This window comes from Actinia tenebrosa, unplaced genomic scaffold (genome assembly GCF_029948245.1).
Source record: "Actinia tenebrosa isolate PJP-AT-01 unplaced genomic scaffold, QUT_ActTen_1.0 PGA_scaffold0__85_contigs__length_37466705, whole genome shotgun sequence".
NCBI lineage: Eukaryota > Metazoa > Cnidaria > Anthozoa > Actiniaria > Actiniidae > Actinia > Actinia tenebrosa.
This window is the reverse complement of record NW_028292569.1, coordinates 24,369,754-24,381,822: the sequence shown is the minus strand read 5'-3', so window position 1 is coordinate 24,381,822 and position 12,069 is coordinate 24,369,754. Positions and strand designations below refer to the sequence as shown.

At 37.0% G+C, this 12,069-nt stretch overlaps 1 protein-coding gene across 2 annotated transcripts; it reads right to left on the bottom strand.

Moving 5' to 3' along the window:
* Positions 1 to 2,290: 2,290 nt before the first annotated feature.
* LOC148913911 (skeletal aspartic acid-rich protein 2-like) lies at positions 2,291 to 9,758 on the bottom strand. 2 transcript variants are annotated; one of them, XM_089037038.1, is made up of 4 exons: positions 9,614 to 9,758; positions 4,889 to 5,295; positions 4,413 to 4,622; positions 2,291 to 3,754 (listed from the first exon to the last, which is right to left on the bottom strand). In XM_089037038.1, exons 1-4 carry the CDS (start codon positions 9,657 to 9,659, stop codon positions 3,527 to 3,529), a joined length of 891 nt encoding a protein of 296 aa, XP_088893164.1. In that variant the 5' UTR covers positions 9,660 to 9,758; the 3' UTR covers positions 2,291 to 3,526. The 2 variants fall into 2 exon arrangements, with proteins under 2 accessions (XP_088893164.1, XP_088893166.1); XM_089037040.1 differs by lacking the exon at positions 9,614 to 9,758 and adding an exon at positions 6,620 to 6,756.
* Positions 9,759 to 12,069: the final 2,311 nt, after the last annotated feature.

The following is a 12,069-nucleotide window of genomic DNA, read 5'->3' as shown; positions in this document are numbered from 1 at the left end:
GATATAAATTAAATTATTTACACTGTACAAGACTAAAACCACACCTTTCTGAAAAATTATAAATTCAAAAGTGAAAATGAGTTGGCTTAGGAAAGCAAACATTTCATGAAATTCGCTTTTATTTTCTTTATAGTTTTAAAAATATGAATCATAAAGAATTTCGGAGTATATTGTTTGGTTAATATTATGTTTGAATATTGAATGGACAGAACTGTGGTGAAATAATGATAGATGTGTTGATCATCACAGTGAATGAGCGATCTAAGCGAACGCCGTAAAGAAAGACCTGGGGAAAAAAATGATTTCAGACTGAAGGGTTGAAGCCTAAAATCATTTTTTCAGGTCTTTCTTTACAGCGTTCGCTTAGATCGCTCATTCACTGTGATGATCAACACATCTATCATTAATATTATGTTCTCGATCCTATAAAATGAGTGAAAAATATTGTTTTATTGGAATAATTTGCGTGTTTTGACTTTACTACAGTCACAGACTAGCGATTATTTATGCTGAACTATACTTCTTTCGCTTCTAATTTTGTTCGAAATAACAACCTATGATAAACCAAATAATAAGGACACTGAAATTTGAAAATTGAATCGGAATTAGTATCTATTTTTTATTCGAAACATCTTAATGTTCTGTTAGTGCAAATTTAGTTTCGCCAAGTTGACATGACTAGTTTTGTCGATGCATGAAAACATTAGAAATCAATTTTACATGTTTTACATTTCTAATACTAGCTCATCATTCGCAACCAAAACGGTTGCAGTGACAGGAAAGTCCGTTGCTCGTGAAAAGTTGAAGAAAACAGGTCTGTTACTTGATGACCGCGTGTTCAATTTGACGGGTACATTTCATTATGAGTGATATATGAGGATTTTGAAACCACAGATACTTCAGACTGCATGCAATAACAACGAGTATATTATCTTGTATTTTTATCTTTTACTTGAAAGTAAGAGATGTTGATGAATTTGAAAGAACATCATCGAAAGATATTCAGCTTTCAAGATTTCATAAAAAATATGAACAACATAGGCAGAATTTCTCCAAACTAGACTTACCTAAGCCCACGATGCAAAGAAGAAGAAGAATATTTCGATGCATTTTTCTTTCGCTGTTCAAAGCAACCCTGACTAAGTAACTATGTAATACGAAGTTTCCACGGGCGGGCGGGCTGACCCTTTTATAGCCGGTTGCATTTGCAGATCACGCAAAAAGTCACGCAATTTATTTATTATAAAACCACAGGAAACCCAACAAACTAAAAACCATGGGTACCAGGGGATGGAGGGGGTGAGGGGGTGGGAATTCCAGGCCGTATTTTAATGTCTTGCTATTTGATTAAAAAGCTTAATGATGTACGCTCAGCTCGCTTTTGGACTTTCGTTTTGGGAGGTAGAGTTTTTGAGTATAGTTATTGCTTTGTCGTCATTGTAGGAATGGTTTTTGATATAACTGAAGGGCTTTGACGTCACTTGAATGATTTAACATAAAAGCCAAATAAGTGCTTACTTTCTAATCAAAAAATGCGCTAGTTAATCACGAAATCGATAACATGAAAATGAGAACATTTGCCAATACTACTCCAGTTTCTAGTTCTCTACTTGCTGAGTAGAGTCCGGTAACCAAAGAAAAAGATGGTGTTTTATGAATTTTAAAAAGATTTGGTGAAGTATAAATAATCTATCTTTCTTTCCAGCTGAAAGGTGAATTTTGTTTCAGCCAATCACAGCGCGTTTAGCTGTTTTGACGCCGGCCCTCTTTCCCAGGCTACTGTAAAGGCATCTTTTGCGTATCTTTCCGTTTTCTTTTGACTAAAATATCTACGTGCCTACAAGCAGCAGAAATATGGAAAGAAAGGATTTTAAAAAATTTCACTTTACCGCCATGTACTTGGGCTGGTCATTTTGTCCACTACTCATGCTTTGCGCGCCGCGCCCACCGCTCAGCTAGTTAGACAGAATGACAGAGTGACTAAGTGCGCTAAGGCGAAATGAGGTTACTAGCGCTAGCTATCCTGCTCGTCTCTTCCCCCCTTTTCCTCTTTGCCCGCCCATCCTCCTATGCAAAAAAAAAAAACCTTTCCAGAGGTACCATTAACCATTCCGAGGTCGAGGGAAAAAACTGGGTTGAATTGGCATCGCAATGCATTTTGGGGCTGTTCTAGAGAACAAAATAAACGGCATCTTGGAAACAGGTTCCCTAAACTAGGCCCAGAATACACTGTATTGCCAACTCGGCCCGATTTTTTACAACTATTCGATGTTAAAGACTGCGACCAAGCTTGCAAACAACAGTTTCTTTATTCTGTCAAGCTCAATTTATTTTCCAAGATGCCGGAACGGAATGATCCTTGATGACTACCTGTTAAATCTCGCCGTAATCCTTGGTTAACAAAGCATTTCCCCTGGAATTAAAGACTGTTTATTGCGATTTTTCTGTCGTGTGTGTAGTAAATAAAAAGTGCAACAACTAATTAACTGACAATTCTGCCATAAAACGTTATCAGATACAAAAACAGATCAATGAGTTATCTATTTTCAATTGGTAGTTTTCGTAGTTTTTCATTCCCTTGAGGATCAAAAGACAAAAACATGGCTGCCATGCTGGCACACAGTTACAAAAGGGCCTAATGAGAATTAGTCTTGTTAAAGTCCACAAGATGATTTACTCTATGTGTTAGTGTCGAAGTTGGAGTAGAGAAAGCTCACGCCATATATGGTATGATCAGTTCCATATTTGGATTGTGCGGAAAAGCGGCAAGAAAAAGGCCGTCGTTTTATGACAAATTCGACATGAACATTTTTGAAGAAGAAAAGAAAAGAAAAAAAAAAGACAAGTAAAAAAAAAGAAAAACTTTGGAAAATCGAGGAAGGATACGGGGACGATGCTAACTCGTGGGTCTGCCTCGCAGACAACAGACACTGGGAAATACTCAACGTTTGATATGGATACTAAAAACGTATTCGACTGAACTGCATTATTAAACGAGACATAATAAGCTATCGTGAAAAAAGAGAAAAACCTAAAGGTTCATGTATGTGGGTATGTAAAAATAAATGAAATAAAGCAAGCCACTAACTTGGAACACTTCTTTGGTTTATCATGATGTGTGGTGCTGATACGCTATATGCTTCTTTACCTTGGGCGTAATGTTTTCCCATTACAGACCACGTGACATTCTCTTGAGTATCTATCCTTTATTTAACGGTTGCACATGAGAAGACACATGAATATGGATACAACTCAAACAAAGAAACTTATTCTTAAGATAATAACACTTGGTCTGAAATAGGAAAACGTTACGCCCAAAGTAGAGGTCCATAGACCCCTTACGGCACGTCGGAATGCAGCTCAATTTGGAGGACATAACAATGGGTTCCCAATTTATAGGAGATTGAAATTCTTTTGTTTTGTTCTCGAAAATGAGCTGCTTTGACGTCACTTGCAAGGGATCTATTGGTAATGTATGTAAGGCCTGTAAATGCGGTGGTCAGTAATCAAGTGATCAGTGATCATCTTAAAAATTAGCCAAAATAGCAGCGATGAGACCTCCCAAGAAGATGGCGACCGAAGCTCCAAAGCGTACAGCTGAACTGCTGCTCTCTTCTTCCATAGTAATTGAGGGGTCATAGAACACGCGACCATTGAATTTGGGGAAACGGAAAACGAAATACTCTTTGCCTCCCTTACTCTCGTGCTTTGGGTAACCTTCAGGCATCTCTTTTATGGCACCATCGACATCAACCTGCAGTGAGAGTCGGAAAATTAGAAAATATTTTGATTGATCCCAGTTGGCGTAATGCGTAACAATGATCGAGATTCACTAAGACTTTCCAGCGGAAAATGGGTGCAAAGTGGCAATGGTTCAAGGGACCGAGGGTCAAGGGTTCAAGTATCGAGGGTCCGTTCTGCGTATACACTTTCTTTCTCCGACTAAACAAACTTACGCCACTCTACATGGCTGAAATTAGTTTATGGTGGCTCATATGTTGCAAACTTTGTGAACTTTTTCCAAGCAATGGAGACACGTTTTCACTATGAAATCTCGATTTTAGAACAATCATATGCAACCCCAATGCGTAAAAAATACTACTGCGAGCCACTAAGAGAACTCTTTACCTCGGGCGTAATGCTTTCCCATTTCAGATCACGCGTCATTCCCTAGAGTATTATTTCTTTGTTTATCGGTTGAGCATGAGAAAACACATCAATGTGGATACCATTCAAACGAAGAATCTCATTCTCAAGAGAATAACACGTGGTTCTAAATGAGAAAAACATTGTGCCCAAAGTAAAAGAGTCCATGAATGGAATAATATTCAAGGGAATGACACGTGGTCTGAAATGGGAAAACATTAGGCCCAAGGTAAAGAGGTTTAAATATGGGTCAGCTGGAAGATTACCTGTCGAGAAAGAGCCAAAAGCGCATCTCCAAGTTCATATTCCTCTTGGCGTCTTTTGCCACCTCTTGGTGGTGATGGGCCACCGGGGGCACCGTCTTGTTTTCTCTTTGGTTTTGATTTCGAAGAAAGAGAAATGGTAAGGTCGACGTACTCTCCATGTTCTCCTTTCTTACAGTTCGATGAACCATTGCAGAACTCCCAGTTTTTGAGCTAGAAAAAAGAAATCACCATATTGGTTGGTTGGTTGGTTGGTTGGTTGGTTGGTTGGTTGGTTGGTTGGTTGGTTGGTTGGTTGGTTGGTTGGTTGGTTGGTTGGTTGGTTGGTTGGTTGATTGGTTGGTTAATGGTAAAACAATTATATTATTACTCGCCGCTCGAAGACTCGTGTCTTGGTAAATATTCCCCGATATTCACTGATTCTGAGGCGACTAATTGTTAGTTATTACCGGTTCTGGAGCCGAGTCAATAAAACTAACCTCAATGTTAAACTTCACAGTTCCATTAGACACGGGTGTTGTTTCGTTTCCGTTGACGAAGTCTCCTTTTTGAAGGAATATGTAAACCTCCACATTCAGCGTTGCTCCAGTTCCAGGAATCGTTGCTGAAAAGTTGAAGGTTTTGGTTTTGAAGCCATTATATTGACGTTTAACCACTGGGGTGAAATTAAATTTCTGTGAGGCAAATGTGTTGAAAGAATGCTTCTTTCGACCGGTTTTTCCCACGACCGTACTGCTTTTGTCCACTTCTTTCATATCGTCAAAGTTGATCACGACTGCAGTTTTTCCAGGTGTCGAAACTCTCATTTTTCCGGACTTGCCCAAGACTTTGAAACTGGTTTTCCCGCCTTTTCCTTCCTTATCTGCTAATACTACCTGGCCATACTCTAAAATGCATCAAATTAAAAATGTATGGGTTATTTTGTCTCTCAATTAACATATGAACATTATGTCTTTTCTCAGAACGATGCTAAATTTTGCTTAGCTTTTTATATACTGTCGTAAGATTGCTCCATAAAACATAGCTGTTCCAAAAATGTTTTTGGGAAGGGGGGTGTAGGAGGGTAAGGTCATTTATAAACCAACATTAGTATGATTTCTACTATAATATGACTGAACTTTTGGAATTCACAGACGATTGTTCCAGCTGAGCGGTGAACGCTGCGTGCAAAGCATTAGTTGTCAAAATGACCGGCAATAAGGATTTTTGGAGCTTGAACTGAACGAAGCAAACATGGCGATAAAGTGAACTTGTTTTCATTCTTCGTTTCCATATTTCTGCTTCTTCTCGACATGTATAATATTAAGAAAACAGAAAAATACGAAAAACTTGGATTACAGTAGCCTGAGAATGAGGGCCGGTGGCAAAACGTCATGTGATGATTGTTGTCTTTTGTTCCCAGCGCTGGATCTGCATGCAGCCGCCAAACGGCCGGGGTGCAATGATGTCATCAAGTGTTTATTCCTCAGAGAAGTTTCGAAATTGAAAATAAAGCTATTGATGTAATTTTAATGCATTTCAGTCAAATCCAGATGTTTTGCAAAAAAGTCGAAGCATTGCAAAACTTGCTTTTTTCCCTTCGCACATCAAATACTCACTGTAGACTCAACTGAGAACGTTACCTCGTTACCATTTTTACGTAAACTTTAACTAGAGAGGGCGAATTTACCGAATTTTTTAAAGCTTTATGCAATGATTCCTTTGTCAATCAATTTTAGCAGTCTTTAATTAAACCTAATTTCCATCAATCCAAACGAAATTGTCATAGTCCTTTAGTCGCTGTTCAAATCACTTCCAGTCGAACATGGAGCACTATTTTCGACTTTTTTTAAATCAACGTATGCCCCAAAAACGTTGTTGGAAAGTTGGAACAGAAAAAAATTCACCATCATCTGCCTAACTAATTGCAGTTGACAGGAGTGGTCTTCGTTGGACAAAAAATGCAAAATTTCAAACGATTTGTTCCATAATTGACGTTCAAATCGTAACTATTACTTTAGTGGATTTAAGATTACGCATTTCTAATAGTATGATATTCAGTTCAAAGCAACATTTATTTTTTGGGGTTTTGCGTGACTCCTCGATCTATAACGGACACGCAGTCAAAATACAAACTCTGGTTCGTCTGATCCAACAGTTTTTTTCGTTTGTACTCGCAAAAATATAAACCAACGGATACCAAAACGTGTATTTTTTTTAGCCTGACTTACCAATTACAGCAAGCATCAACACAAGAGATGTCAAAAACACCTTCATTTCGTACCAGAGTGAAGTTGGTGTCAGGTTTTAGAGTCAGATTTTTGAGTCAGGTTTTCGGATCTAGGGTCAGATTTTTTCCGGGGGGCATTACATCATGTTGAACACAAAGTGCTCTATATTCGTAGAAACGCTTTGATTTACTATAAAACCAACACCAAGCTTTACTCACACGATATTTCTTGAGATTCGTTGTCTTTTGAATTTTGTAACCGTGCAATCCGCTGTAACATGATCACTCTTTCAAGCGGCGTGACAGAAAAATCTGACTCAAAAATCTGACAACAAGTGATATTTCTTCGGGAGACTTGATTGTGACTTCCAAATGCGTTCATGAAGATCCCTTAGAAATGACGCTTGTTGGGAGATGTCAAAATTCAAGAAAAATATAATGGTTGAAAAGAGAATTTTGTTGATCACTCTCTCACGCGGCGTGACAGAAAAATCTGACTCAAAAATCTGACAACAAGTGATATTTCTTAATACTTTTATGTGTACTGCTTCATCGACAGTTTATTTGGACATCAAACTACGGCTTGGCTTATTCGACGTAAAGCATGGATATTTTTCGTTAAGAAAAAGTGCGTCAACATTTTGAAATGAAAGGGTTCAGTAACTCGATATATGGGAGCGGTACTCGAAGTATTTGTGGCATGAAGCCCGTTGATGGTAGATAAAACAACTCAAAAAATCTGAAACCGCTGTTTATTTTCTTTGAGGTGAGTGTTTCGATCCCCAAAGACAACGAATCTCAAGAAATATCGTGTGAGTATAAAAGCTTGGTGTGGGTTTTATAGTAAATTAAAGCGTTTCTACGAATATAGAGCACTTTGTGTTCAACATGATGTGACGCCCCCCGGAAAAAATCTGATACTAGATCCGAAAACCTGACTCAAAAATCTGACTCTAAAACCTGACACCAACTTCACTTTGGTTCATTTCGTAGCTGTCGCTTCACTAGCTTCTTCACAAAGTATAGAGTCGATAAACTGAGCTTTATAATTGACTACAGCACATTAAAAATGTAAATTTGAATTCGAACATATCGTTGCTAAACAATAGAATTTAAGACGTCATGGCTGTTTATGAAGTGGAGTGGAAATGTTTTGATCATAAATAACCAAAACAAATGAATGCAGCTTTTTTATTCTTTAATATATCACATTTTCGTGTCAGGGCAAAGCACCTATGTTCTTGAGCTGTTTTCTTGATTTCATAGGCAAAGGGAAAGAAACATTTTGCAGAATTTGTCTTTAATTCTAATTTTCAAGCGAAAAACATGCTTTGTTTAGAATTGTTTTGTTCTTATTAGCAACAGCATGAGACCCCTTTTAAAACTGTGCTACTTTAATCCGATTGGAAGACTTAACTCGTACCACCAAGATATTTGCATATAAATATCGATTTCTTTCCTTTCTTTTCTACAAATCTGAATCGATGGGAAAGATGTTTTAAACATGCTGTAACGTCTTAATCCTTTCCTTTTGCGTAAAAAATTGAAACAATTTGTCAAAATCGAGCTTTTGAATCGTATAACCCTGCAGAATTCATGTAATCATAAAATCTTTCCATTTGTTATATTTGCCATATGATTTATAGCTTATGATAATGAAGCAATGACGCCTTTTAGGTGAATTGAATTTTCTTAGTAGAAGCCAGAGACGCTCGTTAACTTTACTAAATAAAGATTTGAAATTTTAGTTCAAATGATCCCAAACAAACTCGGATCCTTTAGCAATATACGTAATCCTTTTGGTAATCTTTTTCGATCACCTCGTCAAACCATGCACGACCTGACATCATCACGCATGAAAGGCAGAGCGCTATTCCGATTTGCGTACATTTTAATTTTTGCTGGACGTCATCAAAATGATTGTTCAATATAATTGTTCAATTTCCTAATACGATAACTCAGACAAAAAACCATTCACTTTGGATTTAACATTACCAACTTCAATATTGCTCTTTAATTTTGATTTTGATGAACTTTTCTGCCAAAATCAAAAGCTGTAACCATAGTTAGAACACGAATCAGACACGCTCCGTAGATGTGAATTAATAGACATGGCGTTAGCGCGTATAGCCAAAAGAAATTCACCATATGAATAAGCCATAGATAATCCACGAAAGGGTGTGAGCAATTTTTGATTTTTTGAGTTATTGAGTTTTTAAGTTGAAACGTCAGAAAAATACAATGTCGGTTTATATATCTCACAAACTAACAAAGCATGACAGTGCTGTGTCAACATTAGTATGATTTATACTAGTATGATTTATAATATATACTAATATTTATACTGAACTTTTCGAATTCACAGACACGATTGTTAGCTGAGCGGTGAACGCTGCGTGCAAAGCATTAGTTGTCAAAATGACCGGCAATAAGGATTTTTGGAGCTTGAACTGAATGAAGCAAACATGGCGATAAAGTGAACTTATTTTCATTCTTCGTTTCCATATTTCTGCTTCTTCTCGACATGTATAATATTAAGAAAACAGAAAAATACGAAAAACTTGGGTTACAGTAGCCTGAGAATGAGGGCCGGTGGCAAAACGTCAAGTGATGATTGTTGTCTTTTGTTCCCAGCGCTGGATCTGCATGCGGCCGCCAAACGGCCAGGGTGCAATGATGTCATCAAGTTTTTATTCCTAAGAGAAGTTTCGTAATTGAAAATAAAGCTATTGATTTTTTTCTAATGCATTTTAGTCAAATCCAGATGTTTTGCAAAAAAGTCGAAGCATTGCGAAACTTGCCTTTTCCCCTCGCACATCAAAAACTCACTGTAGACTCCACTGAGAACGCTACCTGGTTTACGTAAACTTTATTAGCTATATAGAGGACGAATTTACCGAATTTTTTTTTGCCTCATGCAATGATTTCGCTTGCACTTGCAAAAATATAAACTAACGGATATACTTAAAATCTGTATTTTTTTAGTTTGACTTACCAATTACAGCGAGCATCAACACAAGAGCTGTCAAAAACACCTTCATTTTGTAGCTGTCGGTTCACTAGCTTCTTCACAAAGTATAGCGTTGAACTGAGCTTTATAAGTGACTACAGCACCTTAAACATATCGTTGCTAAACAATACAATTTAAGACTGACGTCATGTTTACTTTATCAAACTGACGGAGTGGAAATGTTTTGATCACAAGTAACCAAAACAAATGAACTCAAGTTTTTTTTTCTTTAATATATCACTTTTTTTTTGTTTCAGGGAAAAGCACATTTGCGCTTGGACTGATTTCTCGATCGATTTCGTGTATAAAGGGAAAGAAAATTTAGCACATTTTGTCTTACAAAACTAGCTTTTTTGTGTGCAAGAATAGCAGGTGTTTATAGAACTATCTCATTTAGAAAGAGAATTCTAATTTTAAAGTGAAAAACATGCTTTGTTTAGAAATGTTTTTGTCTCTTAAGCAACAGCATAATGGTCAGAGACTTCTAAGACTGTGTGCCTTTCATCTCATTGGAAGACTAAACTCGTACCACCAAGATATTTGCACATAAGATTAGTTTTTCCTTCTTCTTTGCTACCATGGTAAATAATATCTTTTATTTATATTTTCAAATTTTCGATGAATTTGAATCGATGGGAAATATTTTTTAGCCTTTCTTTCCGCAAAAAAATTCTAGGATTCTATATTGTTGCGTGCTAAAATTTTAAAGCACTTTGTCAAAATCGAGCTCGTAAATCGCGTGAACAAAATTTACATATTAAGAGCAAAAGCTCTATCTTTCTGATTTGTTTTGCTATAGTCAATAGAGCTCCATTAACTATGGTTTTACCAGTAATGATGAAAAGGTAAATTATACACCGTGAAAAGATGAAAAAACTTACTGACGTTTCGGACGCTAGTCCTTCGTCGGAGTAAAAGACGAAGGACTTTAGGAGGTTAGGAGTTTAGTTACTCCGACGAAGGACTAGCGTCCGAAACGTCAGTAAGTTTTTTCATCTTTTCACGGTGTATAATTTACCTTTTCATCATTACTGTTTCATTAGAAACACCGACGCAGCTCACGCTAGTTTTTAGCTAGTTATATCTTTTTATGGTTTTACCATATGATTTTATACTCTTATCGTTGAGTAATCGGACATTTTTTGGAAGCCAGAGACGATCGTAGACTGTATGACAGATTTGTTGAAAACAATTGAAATTCTAGTTCAAAAAATCCCAAACAAACTGACCGCGTTTTTTTTAGCAATACCTCATCCTTTAGGTAATCTCTTTCGACCACCTCGTCAAACCGTGCATGACATGACCTTGAATCATCACGGAATGGAAAAAAGGCAGCGCGTTGGTCCGTATGATTTGCGTAAATCTTGATTTTTGCTGGACGTCATCAAAATGATTGTTCAATATTATTGTTGAATTTCCTAATAAAGAAAACTCAGACAAAACCATTCACTTTGGATTTAACATTGACTCTTCAATGTTGCTATGATCTTGCTGAAAAAATTCGTAGCTTAAATAAAAATTTCTCAAAGATTAATTTTTGAGCAAATTTTTCATAAACTCATTGATGGCTTTATTAAGGTCCTATTAGCGAAAATGACATGATGATGCATGACGCCTGTCACAGGTAACCTGGGAAAACACTCTTAGGCCCCGTCCACACGTATCCGCAAACTTTTGTATCCGCAAATTTTTTTTTACGGATACGGGTTGCGTCCACCCGTGTCCGCAAATTTTTGTGTCCGTATCCGCAAATTTTACGAAAACGGCCATACGTGTGGACGGTGAAAACGATTCGAATACGCTGCGTGTGGACGCAAACATTTTCGTATCCGCAAAAAATAATTTACGGATACAAAAATTTACGGATACGTGTGGACGGGGCCTTAATAAACGAAGACATTAATGTATAAGTATAATATAGACAAAGTGAAACTTATTCTTCCAAAATTCAAAACAGCGCCCGAATCAAAGTGTGAAGAGTGCGCATCTATTGTTCTTTAATAAAAAGAGTAAGATAATAAGCGCAATTTTGAACGGGCCGTCATTGTTCAAAGGAATACTAATACTTCCGTCAAAATCCTGTGTGAGGGGATGAGGAGAGCTAAAGATGTTTGGTTTGGGAATAGTCACCGAAGTCAGTTCTCTGCATGAAACACTCTTTCTTGTGTTTGATACATTACGTAACATCTTTCCCATAACCAAATTAGCCATCATATCGATATACATAGAATCAACTAAACACACACACACACACACACACACATCACAAGCTTAGTACAACTAATTAACAACTTAGCGTGCACTTAACTTAACAAGTACCTTACAAATATTCAACAACTACTTAATATTAATTATCATAAATCCTTTGTTCGTTGTCCTTGTTCTTGCTTTATTACTTCTCATAATGCTTTACACTTTGCCAAGCAAAAAAGAGGAAAATT